The sequence below is a fragment of the Narcine bancroftii genome, chromosome 1 (assembly GCF_036971445.1).
Source record: "Narcine bancroftii isolate sNarBan1 chromosome 1, sNarBan1.hap1, whole genome shotgun sequence".
NCBI lineage: Eukaryota > Metazoa > Chordata > Chondrichthyes > Torpediniformes > Narcinidae > Narcine > Narcine bancroftii.
The window spans coordinates 483,050,424-483,068,662 of NC_091469.1; the positions used below are offsets into that span (position 1 = coordinate 483,050,424).

Genomic DNA, 18,239 nt, shown 5'->3' on the forward strand with positions numbered 1-18,239 from the left:
TCCCCCTGAACCGGTGTCTCCTCCCTCGCAATATCCCCATAAAGGCTCTCCCTCAGTACCTGCCTTAGAACCAGGCCAGCCACATGCAAGGTATGCTGACTCTTTAAGGTGGCTAAAGCCTATTAATCACGGTTTTCTGTCTGATTGTGGAAGTGCACAAGTGAAAATCCCTTCTCCTCAAGAAATAAGAGCAAGGGTCGACTGTTCACCCCATCCTCCCATTCAATGACAAAGAATTTATATTTATGTATGTACACACACATACATACAATGTGGAAACGGGCCCACTTGGCCCTCGAACCTGTGTCGCCCTATTTACACCCAATTGACCTAAAACCCTGTACATTTTTTTGAAGGACTTGGGAGAGCCAGAAGGGGACACGGGAGGGTCTTGGTAAGTAGGGTGAAGAAAACCCTCAAGGCTTTCTACTCATACGTGAAGAACAAAAGGATGACAAGAATTAGGGTAGGAATAAGGGAGGGAACATGTGCCTGGAGGCAGAGGAGGTAAGGGAGATCCTAAATGATTACTTTGCTTTAGTGTTCACTAGAGAGAGTGAATGCGAGGTCAATTAGAACAAGCTAATGGGATGGAACATAGCAAGGTTAAGAAGAGGAAGTGTTCAATCTTCTTAATATTTGGATAGATCTGAGACCAGATGAGATACACACCAGGTAGTGAAGGAAGAGATTGCTAGGGTGCTGACAATGAACTTTGTATCCTTCCTGGCCTTGGGATAGGCACTGTTCAAGGAGAAAACAAAGGGAGAAATCTGGGAATTATAGACCAGTGAAGAACTGAATTTAAAAGCCGTGAACTAACGTTGCAGCTCTTTCATACTCCGGTGAGACCATAATTGGAGTATTATGTTCAGTTCTGGTCACCTCATTACCGGAAGGTTGTGAATGCATTGTGTAAGGTAAAACATCATGAGATGGGAATGTGTAGGGAGTTACCCTGTACAGGGCTGTAACAAGAAGGGGAGGTGTCCTTGTACTCCTGTTAGGTAAAACATCATGAGATGGGAATGTACAGGGCTGTAACAAGATGTGAATGCATCCTTGTACTTACAAGATAAGAGAGACATTGATGGATTGAGAGGCAGGAAGCTAGCAGGGAAAGGATAGCAACAGTTTTAGTCATTGGACAAGTAATGATATGATGATGTTCTAAGCACATATCCAAGGGTATAAAAAAAATCACCATTTTGCTGATAACGGCAGAATGCATTCTCCGACTAACATGGTTAGTCGCAAGTGTTACAATCCGGTAATAAAGAACAAAGAACCCTGATTTCGACTCAGCCTGGTGTTTGTCTCACTCATTCATGAACAAAGCAGACCTAACAATTGGAGAGGAGGATCCAGGATGCTGCCTGGATTGGAGGACATGTCAAATGAAGCAAGGTTGGAGCAATGAAGATGAGAGGTGCCGAAGATCACGAGGGTGTAGATAGGGTGGACAACTAACATCTTTTCCCCAGGGCGACAACAGCAAATTCCAGAGGACATCTGCTCAAGTTTGGAGGAGATGTCAGAGGCAAATTTTTCTTAAAATTCTTGAGTGGTGGGTGCCTGGAATGCATTGCCAGGGGTGGTGGTGGAGGCTGGTACAACAAGGACAGTCAAAAGACTGACAGGTTCATGGATGTCAGAAAAATAGGGTTATGGGTGTGAGGCCAGGACGGGTTGGATTGTTGTGGAGTAGATTTACATAGGTCAGCACAACATCATGGGCTGAAGGGCATGTACTGTGCTGTGTTCTTTGTCCCAGAACTCTTAATTCCCCTACTCTGCAAAAATCTGTCTAACTGTCAACTGCTTCTACGGGCCGAGAATTCCACAGATGCACTACTCTCCGTCAAATCTACTTCCCTGAATCTTGAGGCTGTATCACCTAGTTCTAGTCTTCATCTACCATTGGAAACAACTCATCAATACCTCTTAAAATTTATTGTTTCTGCAAGAACCCTTCCTATTCTTCTCAATTCAAACATTTGAGGCAACTCTTGCCATTTGTCTAAATACACCCCACCCTGTTCCAGTGGAATCAGGATTTTTAAAAAAATGCGATTGGTTCACTGTACAATGTCACAGAGCCCATTCAATCTGAGGCAATCCGTTCTGACTAAAGGATCCTTCCAATTCTTTGGCCCAATTCCCTGTTGTGTTTTAATTATTCCTTCATCTGCTTCCTCCTACAGATTTTTAATTTTGGGGAAAGTCTGCCTCAATGTTCATTTCCAGTGGGGAATTCGGCATTAACAGTCTCTGCCTTTAACCAGCACTTGTCCTACACACAGGAGAGGAGCTTTACCCTGGACGTTGCTGGAATTGGAGAGTATGTCACACGAAGCAAGGTTGACAGAGCGAAGGGGTTTCTAGTTGGAGCGATGGGGAGGAGAGTGAGGTTAATGAGGGCTGTTTGCAAGTCACTCTTTTGCACAAGGATGAGTGTGAATATTTATCATCTTTCATGATTATTGACTCTTTATTAGTGTAGGATTTTGTTTTTTCTTTACAAATACCTGTTCAGCTGCAGCAAGGAAGCATTTGGCCCTCACTGGTACATGACCCATTTAATTGTCCTCACACCCTTGGGCCTTGTAGAGAACAAGGGAGAAAGCAGGAGCAAGAGAGAGAACACAGGAGGTTGTGAATGACCTCAGTCAGATCACCGACTAATGAAGCGCACTGACAGAGGGCAACAAGTCTTCACTGGCCAAAGAAAATCAAGCAGTAGCCAGTGATCACTCACTGGCCAGCAGAAAGGACACATAGCCAGTAGATCAGGATTCTGTTGATCCAGTGTTTGGTGATGTTGGAGAAAGGTGGCAGTTAATGTGGGTGGGGGGGCGGGGGGTGCGGACAACTGGGGCAGCAGCACTCAGTGAGTTTCTGTGCAGATAGGAAGCCCCCCCACCCCCCATCATAGAGGTGACCAGAAAATCCCAGCTCCCTGTCAGCCTAGTGTTCTGGTGTGCCCTTTAAAATACAACCCATAAGGAAATAATAAGCAAGGCTGATTTTATTGCCCAATAGAATGGCAGCCATACACTTTGATCTTCATTCTTCTAAAGAACATGCATTCAATCTTAAGACAAAGTTTTAAAAAAATCATGATGGGTTGGGGTCAAGATGCTTTCACTAGTGGGAGAGTCAAGGACAAGAGGGAGAGCATTTTTAAGAACACGAAGGATGTAGAAATTTCTTTTTGTTGGGGGCAGTGATTCTCTACCCGGGAGCAAGATTATTGAAGGCCTTGAAAGAACTAGTAGAGGAACTTTTAGAACATTGGGGAGCAGAGACCGTCAGAGATGGGGGGTGGGGGGGAGAGAGTGAGCGGACACTGAAGAGGAACGAAGACAGAAGAGGAGTGGAGGGACCAGGGCAGATCAGGCACAGTTATTGGGAATGAATGAAAGCACAGACTCCAGCCTTCTGGTTTCTTGCACGTTGACCAAATAGCCCCCGAGCTATTACTGCACAGGGATAATGCCCTACATTCACTCTGTGGTAGACTGAAGGGAAGCTGTGGCATAGCCAAAACATTTCTATGTTTCTACTCCAGTGCCCTCGAAACACCAGACGGCGCTTGGTCCACGTGATGAGATCAAGAGGTAGTCATTGGTTACCACTCCGAGTCGGGCTTGGCGATTGGAGGTGGACAAACCTCTTCAACAGATGGAGCTCCGCTCTTGTTATATCCGCAGGCCAAGAAATAGTGGACAGAGAGCTGTGTCCATCCTGTAATGGTGCAGTTCCTGCTGATGTTGGCTGCAAGGCAAACAGTTTGGGCGGGTTAATTAGTTTTGGGCAGAGAACAAGAGTGATGAAACAAGTTGCTTTTATCACCACATAAATAAATGACAGGAACCAATAAAGGTAAGCTTTCATTTTCAGATCATAGAGCAGTGTAGTAGAGGAACAGCCTCTTCCACAGCTGCATCGGATGGAGTATTCATCGTCCATGTTCCACATGGACCTAGCCCAAGACATCACAGGCAAAACCCTCCCCACTATCGAGAACATTCTCTCAGGGAACGCTGCCGTCGGGAAGCAGCAGCGATCATCAAGGATCCGCACCACCCGGCACACGCTCTGTTCTCGCTGCTGCCATCAGGAAAGAGATGTCAGTGCCACAAGACTCGCACCACCAGGTTCAGGAACAGCTGCTACCCCTCCTCCATCAGACTCCCCAACAACAAACTCTATCAGAGGGGGTTAAAACATATTGATCAGACATTGAAGGACTCAACCCCGAAATGTTTGTTATGTACCTTCATCTGTGCTGAGTTTCTCCTGCATTGTTTTTGACGAGACTCAGTCAGGGGCTTTTATTTTGCACATTATTTCTTTCTTAATATTTATTTTCTGCATCACAGAGTTAGCTTGCACTTTCTTCTTGTTTAAATTTCTTTTTTTTTTATATCAGCATCTTTTCTTGAGTACATTTTTTTTTTTAAAAAGCCAGACCAATAGGTAGAAATTCTGCCTGGTCCAGGAGGGGAAAAAATTCTGAGGGTTGTGTGATATCATGCATATTCTTTGGCAATAAATCTGAACTTTGGAAACGGGCCATTTACTAATTTGGTCCTGTTTGTCTGCGAATGGCCCAGATCCTGCTGAACCTTTCCTATCCCTGCTCCCGTCTAAATATCTTCTGAATTTTACAGTTAATGCCACTTCCACATGACGCAGGTCAATGGGACTAGGTGGGAGAAGGTGTTCAGCATGGACTACAAGGGCCAACTGGCCTGTTTCTGTGACATAATTGTTATATTGTTACAAACAGTTTTTATTCCAAGATACCATATTCCTTTCTTCATTGCTGTGTAATAGAACAGAACATGTAATATTACACAAAATTTCCTCTAAGGCAGACAGTCACCAGTGTTACCCAGCTCCCCTTACAGCAAGGGAAGAGTCCCTTCAGAGTCCCTGAGTGTCCATGGACCCTCCTCCAGCGCTCCCGCAATCTCTGCAGCCTCACCAACTCCTGTTCAATCCACTGGCAACCTGAGTTCCAGATCCAAACCTCCAACACAATCAGAAAGACTTCGGCTTAATGGTATTCAATGTTTTCGATCCAATTACCAAATTTTCCCACGACTTGTGAATCTAACACTGGATGTGATTTTCAAATTACAACCCTTCCAGAAGTGTTTAATAATCTTTATATATATGGTTTCAAAAATCATACTGGGTTTCCTTCGATAAGATTAGAAGAGCATGGGAGCATAATCTACAGTTTTCCATCTCAAAGATTCTTACATTAGTTAACACTTCTTCACTATGTGCTCGACATTCTCTTATTCAGCTTAAGGTTGTACATCGGACTTGCATGTCTAAAGACAAATTATCTCGTGTACTTCCTGATCTAATCCTCGATGTGACAGATGTAATGACAGGGGAAAACAACCTTGATAAGTATGCTCTGGCCTTGTCGAGCTCTTAAACCTTATTGGAGGGAGATTTTTTCATGTTTTATCAATAATATTAGGTGTTAATCTTGAACCTAATACTTTAATGGCTTTATTTGGAGCGTTAGATGATATTAACAAGCGATTTTCTTTACCTGATCGTCAAGTCATACTATTTACAACTTTTATGGCATGAAGAGTGATCCTACTGAGATGGAAAGATCCTGTTCCACCCACTAGTACCCAGTGGTCATGCCATGTCTTGCCTTAATTTAGAAAAGATCAGGTGTAACACACACAAATTTGGATTCCTTTTATGGACTATTTTCATGCTCATTAAGTCTGTTTATTTTGATCATTGAATGTATTTATTTATGTACCTGCTTTTTCCTTTAGTTAGTAACATTTATAGATTCAGCAGAAGTATCCCACCTTTAATTTTATGTCAAAACATCCCAGGGTTTTTCGGTAGGGAGTTAGAGTTCTTTGATTTTTACTTGTCATTCTGACAACATTGTATGGGGGGAAGGGGTTTATCACTATTGTTTTATTTTTGGAAATGTACATATTTGGTAAGCTTGTGTTCTCTATACAATGTGTGCTTGTTCAATAAAACGCAGTCAATAGATTAAAAGAGGGAGCCCTTCTCGTGAATCCCGGCTCTTGGTTCTCCAGTGGTCTGTGCAGGTCCCCCAACCACAAGCGGTGTGGGTCCCTCAGCGGCTGAGCCCCTCGCGGGTCCACTGCCGTGGTCACATTCCCTGTAGGGTCATCTCCCGCGCTCCCCTTTCACAATGGGGTGGTGACTGCCCTGCGCCAGTTTGGAGTCTGCAACCCCTCGTGGACACTGCCGAGCATGGGCGCTGCCATCTTGGCCACAGACCTCGCGGTTGCAGAGTTTTACTTACAAAGCACCATCAGCTCCTTTAAAAAGGCCATTTAAAGCCTGAAGAGATCTGTCAGCTATAGGACCAGGCGATTAGGCCCTGCGGATCAGTGCTGGGACTCTGCTTCCCACTCTCCAGACTTCCAACAGGGTCTTGAACCTCCCCCCCCCCCTCCTCCCACTACATTAAGCAAGGACTGTTCCATTACCACAGAAGGATCATTGTTATGCCACTTTTTTCTTTCCACACAACTGAATATTATCTATCTTTTATACTTGTTACCTCTGTAATTCAATGTACGATATTGCAGTGTTTTCTTTAAAACAAGGTACCAGTTTAGATGTAGCAAGCAAGAATTTCAATGTATATGCAGGTGGTAACAATGGTTATGACAACAGACACATCATTACCTGCAGTGTCCAGGAAAAGGCCAGGTAACTGTGGGCAAGGCATCACAACCCTCTCTCCAACACTGGCAGGTGGCCAGCACGTTAGATTGTCCCACATCCATTTACATCCTGAAAATGAGTACATTTGCTCTTGTAATAAGTTAGCTCTGAAACCAGACTACGAAGCATCAGGGGTCAAGTACAGGAGCGAGAGCGGAGAGAGGTTTTCCAAGATCGGAACATCGAGAGGATGGAGGAACTCTGTCAAGGGAGCATTTGTTGATAGAAATGATCCGGGGATTGGACCTTGGGACTGTAATAACCCAAGGATACCTATTCACAAAACAACTCCCTTTTTAGGTTGCTTGTCAAGTTATCTGCACCTAATCCAAACCTGGCTCCATCCTGAAAGGCAGCGGACTGTGATTCCAAGCCCCCTTCATTGTTGAGACCACCACAGCATCGCCATGACACAAAGATCAAGGCCGTACCCATCCATAAATGCTAGTGTTTGACAGGAAGCTCTCCCAGTTAGAACATCACAGTACCGAAAAGGCCCTTCAGCCCCCTGTGTCGTCCAGATCTATATATAAACCTACTCCACAACAATCTAACCATACAAACCCCCTGCTCCATTATTCTTACATCCTTGTGCTTATCCAAGAGTCTTTTTAACAGTCCCTAATGTTCCAGCCTACACCACCGTCGATCCTTTCCAGATACCGACCTCTCTCTATGTAAACAAACATACCCCTGACACCTCCCCTAAACTTTCCTCCACTCACCTTAAACTGAGGTCTTCTGGTATTTGCAATTGTCACCCAAGGAAGAAGGCGCTGGTTGCATTTCATAATTTTGTAGACCTTCCTCAAAGTCACTTCTCATCTTTCTTTGCTCCAAAGAGAAAAGCCCCCACTCTGTTAACCTTACCTCACAAGACACATTCTCCAATCCAGGCAACATCTTGGTAAATCTCCTTTGCACCTTCTCCATTGTTTCTACATCCTTCCTGTAATGAGGTGACCAGAACTGAAAACAATGCTACAAGTGTGGTCTGACCAGAGTTTTATAAAGCTGCAACATTACCTCATCACTCTTGAACTCAATCCCCCAAGGAAGCCCAGCATAAAACAAGCCTTATTTTATCAACCCTCCGCGGCAATCTTGAGAGGTCTGCGGATTTAGACTCCAAGAACCCTCTGTTCTTCCACGCTGTTCAGAATTCTGCCATTGGCCAGAGTCCATCCTCAAGTTTGACCTTCCAAAATGTATCACTTCACGCCTATGTAGATTGAACTCCGTCTACCACTTCTCTGCCCAACTCTGTATCCTGCCTACATCCCACTGTAACCTGCAACCAACTTCTACACTATCCCCAACACCTCCTGTCTTCATATCATCTGCTCAGTTCTGTGACATTTTACACCAACACTGTGAGAACAGTCCAATTGCTTCGGGACTATTATGGGATCTTGCAGTGTATAAAACAATTGCTGCACATGCCAACGTTACAAAGTAATGCGAGGGTCCACAGCGTGGTCTGAGGGCAGAATTATTAAATACAATTTTTACAAATTTGACAAATACCCTTCTCTGTAATTACAATCAGTCAGAGGTAGATGTTAAGCACGTCTGCAGCTGCTGGGGTCAAGTGCAATACACAATCGCGCTGGAGGAGCTCACAGTTCGCGTAGGGGGTGGAAAGGTTAGCGTAGCAGTTAGCGCAACACAGTTACCCCCTGAGTGGTCTGGCTTCCTGCCGGTGGGGGGGTTGTAGGTTAACTGGAGTATTCGTGCAGCACTGGCTGAATGACCTATTTCTGCTCTTAGAGAACACGACAGCACCGTACAGGCCCTTTAGCCCTCGAACTTGTGCCGATCCAAATATTCCCACCAAAAAATATGTAACCCTCCCTTCCCTGGTAACCCTACATTTTTCTTTCATCTGTGTGCCCAAGAGTCTCTGAAATTCCCCTAATGTTTCAGTCTCCACCACCATCCCTGGAAAGGCATTTCAAGCACCCACAACTCTGTTTTAAAAAAAAAACCCACCCCTGATGTCTCCCCTAAATTTTCCTCACTTCACTTTGAGGAGACATCCTCTCGTGTTTGCTGATCCTGCCCTGGGAAAAAGGCGCCGTCTGTCCACCTTATCCATGCCTCCTCTCAGAATCTTGTAGACCCTATTAAGTCTCCTCTCATTTTTTTCCACTCCCAAGAGAAAAGTCCCAGCTCTGCTAACCTTGCCTCACAAGACTTATTTTCCAATCCAGAATAAGTGTGGGGGGGGGGGGGGGGGGTGTGAAATCTCATTGAAATCTACTTGGATAGAGTGAATGTGGTGGGGGGGAGAGAAGTCTGGGACCGGAGGGCACAGAATACAAAAACGTTCCTTTAGAACAAATGAGGAGGAACTTCTTTACCCGGAGGTTGGTGAATCCATGGAAAACGTTGCTGCACAAAGCTGTGGAGGCCCAGTCACTGGGCATAGTTAAGATGGAGGTAGATAAGGTTTTGATGAGGAAGCATAGGGTTGAAAAGGACCGAACAGCCCAATTCCACTCCCATGTCTATGGTTCCACCACATTCTCTCTCCTGCTCCCTTCCCACCCACCTCAAATGACCTCCAAGCTTCTAGTAGCTCCTTCACCACCCCCATCCCAGTGCTAACTCCCAAATAAACATCCTCTCCATCAACCGCCCACTCTCCCAACTACCCCCCACCCCCATTAACCCCAACCTCCACCCTGAGACAGTTGGCTGTTGACAATGTAGTTTAAAAAGCTTGGATTGCTGAGAATTGAGGCTATTGATGTATATTAAAGTGTTATCCAATGTAATAAAAGCTGGGCCAAAATTAAATTTATTAGGGTGGCAAATAAGTATTCCCATTCTACTCTGTTGAGTGCTTTTTCAGTGTCTAAGGCAGTGGTTCTCAACCTTTTTTGCCCTAGGCCCCACTTTAATTAAAAAAAACGTGCGCCCCACTATTAGCAGAAAAAAGTTATAATTCAAAAGAAGTTTTAATTAAATAATTTACTGCAAGTGTATTTCAATGCAATCAAGGTTGGGAATACACTGGACACACATTTCATATTCAATATGCCCACCATCTCAAACACATATTTAACAATTGTCGTCACTTCAGTGGGAATCTTGCCCCTGATCCTGGCTGCAGATTTTTTTTTGATTTGAGGGACTAATTTTGTTAGTTTCAACCTTAAATTTCCACATTTTGTAATTTCCAATCAGTTTCTCTTTGCTTGTATCAAATCACTAACAGCATTGAAATGATGGAAAATCTATCAATAGTTCCCTTGCTGAAGTAGTCGAGTTTGGGTATTTCTTTTCGATCTTGTTAGACAGTCACATCATGGTTCCTCTCACTTTGAACAGTTTCCACAGATTCATCATGTTACAACTCCGATAACTCCTCTTGGTATTGCACTAGAACTTCAAATAAGCCCACCAGCAATGGCGGAGTTAACCAAGAGGAAAAATCCATTGCCTTTAAAATCAAAAAATGTATAATTGAAGTCGGAAACCAACATTTTCAAATGGTCAAACCAACTTTTAAATTATTTCCCAAAATATTCCCACACCTCACCAAAATGTTCCCATGCCCCACCTTGAGAATCTCTGGTCCAAGGATAAGATAGATTCATTGTTATGAGTAGAAAGTATTTAGAAATCTATGGATATTATAAGAAGAACGTCTATTTTTAATGAAACCTGTTGGTACTTGGCAATAAACAGGGCAGATGTCCCAAGGCAGTTTCTGATTGGGGGAAAACCAAGAACTTGGGGTCACCGTTGAACAAATAAACAATAAAGCCACATCCACCCACCCCCCCCTCCCCATTTAAGGCAGCTGAGAGGAAGGTGAAATTTTCCTCCAGAATTCCTCAAGCCCCTCGAAGCAGAGATAGGGATTATTGCTTTTAACTTCACTTTTCCTTCATTTCTTTCCTTTGGGTTTGGGGTTTTTGTTGGTGTTATATTTCATTTCACTATTAACAATGTGACTTGGCTCTTTTAGTTATGTTCATATTTGAAATCTTTTTCCTATATATTTTTAAATGCATTGCACATTGTATAATTGTATTATTCAATTGTTTATATATTAAATATGGATAACAACATTTTAAAGAGAGATTATTGCTAAGTCAGGGAGTGATAAGTTTCTAGGAACTGAGGTTGCAGAAATGCTGGAAGAACTTAGCCAGCCTCGCAGCACCCATATCAGGTAAAGATATCGTATCGACGTTTCAGGCCCAAGGCCTTCTTTCAAGGTGCAAACAAAGAACAGGAAGGCATCAGAATAAAGACTTAAGTATGGGAGGGGAGGAGTCCAGACCAACGTTAAGTGGACGTGATGAGGGGAGAGATGAGAATTGATTTTGGCTCTGTGGGAGGAGACCGGCTGAGTTCCTCCAGCATTTCTGCTTGTTTTTACCCCAATCACAATGTCTCCAGACGTCTGTCTTTCACTTAGTGTTGAGGTTACAATCAGGTCAGCCACAATCTTGTTGAATGGTAGATTCAAGCAGCTGAGTGGCCTAGGGCTTAGTAATGGAAGCAGTTTAAAAAGAAACCAATGCCTTGTCGTTAACTTTGACCTCATTGCCATGCCTTTAATCTTGACATTTGTTGTGGATAATTGCACTAACTCTCCACACTCTCTAAACAGAGGGGAACCAGTGGTTAATGCTATAGGGACAGCTGGATACTGTTAGAGCACCAATGACCTGGGTTCAAGTCTGGCCTTATCTTTAAGGAGTTTGTACATTCTCCCTGTGTATGTGAGGGTTTCCTTCGGGGGCTCCGGTTTCCTCCCACCCTTCAAAACACACCAGGGGTTGAAGGTCAATTGGTTGTAAATGGGCAGCATGGGTTGGAAGGCCCTGTACTGTGCTGCATGTCTAAATCTAAGTTGATCTGACAGTGGGCCGTTTGAACCCAGAAACCGTGAGCATTGGAAGGAGTCAGGTCATCCTACAATACCCAAGAAGCAGTCTGCTTTTTGAACCTGAAAGGCCTGGGTCTGCGTTACCTGGATCAATATTTCTTGCTAATAAGAAACAGATACCCATCACTTTGGGAGTACGTGGGAGTCTGAGCTTCCAAATACTCAAGATACAAGGGACTTTACAATAAGTAATGAGATATTAACGAGGCAAAAGTAATGAGGAAATGTTTACAAGACTCTGGAGAAATGGAAATGGATAGATGCGCAATCGCCTCACAGCAGACGCAATCTTACTGGCTCGGCACTCAGTCCTGGATCAACTGGACAAGGGAAATACCAACATTGGGCTGATTTTCATCAATTACGCTCAGCTTTCAACACCGTCATCCCCTCCGTACTGGTCAGCAAGCTCCAAAACCTGGGGATCTACCACTGGATCCTTGACCTAGTCATCGGAAGACTGCAGTTCGTGCAGATCAATAACAACGTCCCCTCCTCACTGACAATCAACACGAATGCACCTCAAGGATGCGCGCTTAGCCCACTGCTCTCTACACCCACGACTGTGTGGGTATTCACAACTCAAATCCCATCGATAAATTTGCCGATGACACCATGGTTGTTGGCAGAACCACAGAGGATAACGAGGGGTGAGATGGATCAGTTTGCTGAATGGTGTCGCAAAATAATCTTGCACTCAACATCAGCAAAACTAAGGAATAGATTGTGCACTTCAGGAAGGGGAAACTGGCAGAACACAAACCAGTCCTCATCTGGGGTCAGGAGCGGAGAGGGTAAGAAACGTTTGATTCCTGGATGCCCACATCGCTGAAGACCCATCCTGGGGCCTCCATGTTGATGCATTTAATGAAGAAGGCTATACTTCGTTAGGAGTTTGAGGAGATTTGGTGCGCCACCAAAAGACCCTTGAAAATTTAACTTAAAAAATTAATTCCACAGATGTACCGTGGAGAGCGTTTTGACTTGTTGGGAGGTGCCAATGCACAGGACAGGAACAGGTTACAGAGAATTGCGAACTCAGCCAGCACGAAGGGTCTTCCCTCCATTAATCTTGAAGAAAGCAGCCTCCATCTTCAAGGAGCCTCACCACCCAGGCCATGCCCTCTTCTCACTGCTCCCAGCAGGAGCCTGAAGATGAACATCCAAAATTACAAAAACAGTTTCTTCCTCTCCACAATCAGAATTCTGAACAGACAATGAACCACAGACACAACCTCACTTTTTTGGATCTACTCATTTAAAAAAAGTATCTTGTATCTACACAACTGACATTTTTATATTAATTTTGCACTTCGTTCTGCTGAATACCACTGCCACAAAACAAATTTCACGACAGACGCTCCTGATAATAAACCTGATTTTTATTCTGAAGCTTCCTGCCCCGGGTAAATCAATGACACACGGTCAGACAGACAAACACAGCCAGTGGGAAAGTGTTCAAATTAATGTTATGTACATAAATTTGCCTCTGTCCATTTACATTTACCTGTTAAAAATCAATGAGGTTTTGATTCCTTTTGAAAGATAGAAACACTGCTTGATTCGGACATCAAGTTGCTCTGTAAAACTCCAGTCAGACCACACTTGGAGCATTGTATTCAGTTCTGGTCACCTCATTTCAGGAAGGATGGGGAAGCTTTGGAGAGGAGATTTACCAGAAGATGCTCCAGAGATAACAACTCTCTTTAATAGCTTAAACCTTCCAATCCAAGCAACATCCTGGTAAACATCTCCTGTGCCTTTTCCAAAGCCGTCACATCCTCTGTAATGGGGGCGACCAGAATTGAACACTGCAATCCATACGCAGCTAAACCAATACTTGATGCGGTGCAACTATTTTACTTCAAAGAATAGACAGGAGACTGCCTGTGAGGCCCGAGTCAACATTACTAACACAACCTGTTTGTTAGCCCTTCCTGTGGGTGAATTGGCTTTTGTATTGACTGCATTACACCCAATTAAAGACCTCCATGTGTTGGATTTATATTAGAACCATAGAATGCTACAGCACAGAAAACAGGCTATTCAGCCCCTTTAGCCTGTGCTGACCATTATTTCGCTAGTCCCCTTGATCTACTATCATTCCATCATCCTTCAGATCTCTCCCATCCATGTAACTATCCAATTTATTCTTAAAACTCAAGATTGAGCCTACATTCACACCAGATGGCAGCTCATTCCACACTCCCACCACTGAGTGAGGAACTTTCCCCTTAAAAAAAAGTCCCCCTAAAGCTTTCCCCTTTCAGCTTAAAACTACGACTCCTCATTTCTTCTCCCCCAATCTAAGTGGAAAAAGCCTAATCGCACCCACTCTGTCCATACTGCTCACAATCTTGTAAACCTCTATCAAATCTCCTCTTATTCTTCTTCACTGCAAGGAATAATGTCCTAACCTGTTTAATCTTCCCCTGCCTTAAATACACCCAATGACCTGGCCTCCACAACTGCCTATGGTAACAAATTCACCCTCTGGCTGAAGAAATTCCGACATTTTTTTCCCCCCACAAAATATATATCAAGCATCAAGACACATTTTACACACATTGCACACACAAACACACAAATACATACATTTTATACACACAGACACTAATTCAAAAGGGGAATGCATCTAAATTTATCTGTATTTCCTGCTTCAAGAGCAAAACCCAGAAATCAGGTTATATAGATCTCGGGAGAGATGGGAATCGGATTTGGGCATTGTAATTGATCAACGATGCTGGTCAAATTTATGCCTCGATAGTACGGTAGCTCTTACTAATTCAAGATATAAAATGATACATTTCATTTTTATTTACATCAACTATGTATCTCTCACCTCAAAAGCTACATGATAGTAAATGGGAAATCTCAAATCATCTCAAATGTTTTAGGTGTGGCAGAGATATTGGTACTTTTATACATTCTACCTGGTTAAGTCCTCTGTGGATACATTTGGGGGAAATATTAACAAAAATTATGGGGTGGACTTCCCTCTTGATCCTGTTTTCTTTTTATTTTGGCCAAAAAAACCAAAACACACATGTTCACATACTCCCTCAGATACATACCCAAGCCCACACTCCCTGACCATCTTGGCACCAGCAGCGGTTCTCAACCTTTTTCTTTCCACTCACATCCCACTTTAAATAATCCCTATACCATTAGTGCACAAGGTGGAATGCGAGTGGGAAGGGAAGGTTGAGAATCACTGCTCTAGACCCAATCGTTACTGAAATATTTGGCTTGAGAAAAATTGTCATTGACCCATTTCCTTTGGAGTTCTGAAACCGTGCACATAACGAGTCCATGAGGGACAATTAAAACGTTCGAACTCTTTCTTTCCATCCACATCCCACCTTAAGCAATCCCTTACTAATCACAGAGCACCGATGGCAAAGGGATTACTTAGAGTGGTATGTGAATGGAAAGTAAAAGGTTAAGAACCACGGGCCTACAGTATCATTGGTATCTTACCGATTGTACTGGTAAAGTTGTCTCACAGTTAATCTTTCACTCTAAAAACACTTGTAATTCAGAGAAATAATGCAAGCAGATACCCTTCAATCCTGAAGTGGTGCCCTCTTGTCCCAGACTCTCCCACCATGGGAAACAACCTTCCTACATCTACTCTGTCCACACCTTTCAACATTTGAATTGTTTCAATGAGATTTTCCCTCATTCTCCTAAATTCCAATGTGTTGACCAAGAGCCAACAAACCTTCTTCATCCAATAACCCTTTAATTTCCAGAACCATCCTTGCAAACCTCCTCTAAATCCCCTCTAGCAAATCCTTTCTCAAACTGATCACAATACTCCAAGTGAGGTTTCACCCATGCCTTATAAACTCTCATTGAATCTCTGCCCTTATAGTCTCTTTAAATGAATGCCAGCATTGCACTTGCCGCCTTCATCGCCGACTCAACCTGCAAGTTTGCGTTTAAGCTATTCTGCACAAGGTTGCCCAACTCACTTTGCATTTGGGTGTTTTTTAATTTTATCCCTATTGATTTCTTCCACCAAATTGCATTACTATCCACTTCCCAACATTGTATTTCACTTGCTCCTTCTCTGCCCATTCTCCTAAAGCTCTTACCTCAATTTGTCCTCCCTTCCCTTCCGCCCAAACCATACAGGCGCGATCCCCACAGCTCTTCCAGTTCTCACCTGCCTCCGGACTCAGGTCACCTCTGTCAAGCATCCAGAGACACTCTTCGTGAAGCCGTGCGATCTTCTCCAAGGCGTCGCACTCCTGAGGGGCGGCCAGCACCTGGCGACAACAGTCCCATTGAGGTCAGAACAGCAGCAAACATATTCACAAGGTTTTTGCTTATTTTAAACGCATTATCCCGCCTCTGTCTCGCGACAGATTCAGAAATAGCAAACCTATCCCTCTGGCTCAAGGGGTTTATGACTGGCACCTTGGTCCTTAAAACTGCAGCGAAAGTCAATGAGCAAAAGAACCCACAAAAATGTCTTCTTTACACCACGAGCTTCTGCAAACTGGAAAGCAAAGTCTGTACATACAGGGAAAGCCGAATATAATTTAACCTTCGGCAAAAAGATACATGGATAGCTTTTGGGGTAGTGCAGGTGAATGGTACTGATTGGAGTGATCTTTCAGTGGGACAAATCCCCCCCGAGCAGGCAAACAGTAACAGTATTTTCTGATTTAAAGTCTGTGAGCAGTAGTGTTCTGCAAGTCTCAGTGCTGAAAGCTGTTGTTTCAAGGCTCCTTTCATGATCACATTAATTAAAAAAATGTAACATACGCGATACACCTCAAATTCTACCTGCCGCTAGGCAAACGATGAGTCGCCGTGAGCATTGCCCGACGTCCCTAGCAATGGGAGAAAGATAAGCAAGAGAGAGAGAGAGTTCCCTTCAGAGACGCTCGGTGTTTGTGGATTCGCCTCCAGCGCTCCCACAGCCTCTGTGGCTGCAAGGATTCCTGTTCGATTCATCACCAGCCCATGCTCCAGATCCAAACCTCTGTACAATAACGTGGACGATCAAGCACTTTGGTAGAAGGAAGAATGGCACAGACTGTAGGTTAGGAGATTGAGGCAGGAAATGGCAGATGGAATGCAGTGTGAAGAAGTGTACGATCGTTTACTGTAAAGATGCAGACTATTTTCTGAACAGGCGAGAAGATTAGATATCGGAGGTGCAGAGAGACTCGGGAGTCCTTGTGGAAGATCCTCCTAAAGGTCAACGTTTGGGTAGAGTCAGTGATAAGGAAGACATTTTGAGGGATAGAATATAAAAGCAGGGATACAACATTAAGGCTCGACAAGACATTGGTCAGACCACATTTGGGCCGTTTAGGGCACCTCATCCAAGGAAGATGTGTTGGTGCTGGAGAGGATCCACAGGGAGGTTCATAAGAATGATCAGGAAGGAAGGAACTCTTTCAGGTGGAGAGTTTAAAGGCTCTGGGACTTAAAGTTTAGAAAAATGCAGTGGGGGGGGGAAGAGAAGGATCTCATTGAAACCCATCGAATACTGAAAGGCTTGGAGACGGTGGACGTGAAGCAGATTGTTTCCTATGGTGTGGGGTGGGGGGAAAGAAAGTGTCTGGGACCACAATACAATAAGATCCCTTCAGAACGAGGAGGAATTTCTTTACCCAGGTGTTTGCCGCGGACGGCCACGCCATGGGGTGGGGGAGATATTTAAGGTGGAGGACGATACACCGGGAAGAAGGCAAAATGGCATGGAAATGGAGAGTAAATCAGCCATGATGGGCTGAATGGCCCACTTCTTACACCAAACATGTACTTGAAACGCACCACTGAAAAGCAGAAAGTTTTTCTCGCGTGGGAATCATCTATAAAAATTCTTGAAGGTTATAAACAGATAAGTAACAGACTGACATTGCTAATTACGAGCTTCCTATGTTATTTTATATCTTTACAGACTGATTTAGTGAGATAGTATAAAACAATTATAAATGTCAACCCTTCCCTGCAACGTGCATCAAGCGTTGAATGAGGGAGCTGATTGTTCACAACAAAGTTGTATAAGAGATTTGCTTGACAAACTTCAACGTTGACCGACTCACCTGCGTGAGGAGGGGGACCAGCAGCGCGTAAACCAGGGCGCAGCGGCTGGGACCTGACCTGGAGACGCCGGCCCGGAGGAGCGGCCACGGAGCCATCCCGTTCCCCGCACACAAGGGGCTCTCGGTGGGCTCGCCCCTCACCCTTCCACGGGGCTGCTGCCACGCGAAGCAAAGCAAGAAGACAACGTTTATTTAGTTGGGGGTGCAAACCAAAAGCCCTTGAAGCAACGAGGCGGCAAAGTCCGTCCCCGCCCTTCACAAGCACATCCTTCACCGTCCCCCGCCCTTCACAAGCACATCCTTCACCGTCCCCCGCCGACCCGCTCTCTGAGCTCAAGGTGCGGCGGGCTACTTCTTTATAGTGGCACCCTGATTGGCAGTGGATCTGACCAATCAGAGGACAGGTGCCTTCGCCCTGCGCCAATGAGAGCGTGGTGAAGGGGGCGGGAGCCTCAGGTATCTGATACACGGGACTCTGCGGACGCCGGGGGTCGAGTGCAATT

The 18,239-nt window shown here is 44.4% G+C and overlaps 1 protein-coding gene across 1 annotated transcript in view; it reads right to left on the bottom strand.

Annotated features, from left to right (window-relative positions):
• LOC138761557 (vasoactive intestinal polypeptide receptor-like) overlaps positions 1–18,010 on the bottom strand; it is a 57,359-nt gene extending 39,349 nt beyond the window's left edge. The window contains exons 1-4 of the mRNA XM_069933909.1: positions 17,737–18,010; positions 15,840–15,942; positions 6,721–6,828; positions 3,674–3,777 (exon numbers count right to left, since the gene is read on the bottom strand). Coding sequence (XP_069790010.1) covers positions 3,674–3,777; positions 6,721–6,828; positions 15,840–15,942; positions 17,737–17,832 — 411 coding nt within the window. The 5' untranslated portion in view covers positions 17,833–18,010. The remainder of the gene's footprint in view (positions 1–3,673; positions 3,778–6,720; positions 6,829–15,839; positions 15,943–17,736) is intronic.
• Between the last annotated feature and the right edge of the window lie 229 nt (positions 18,011–18,239).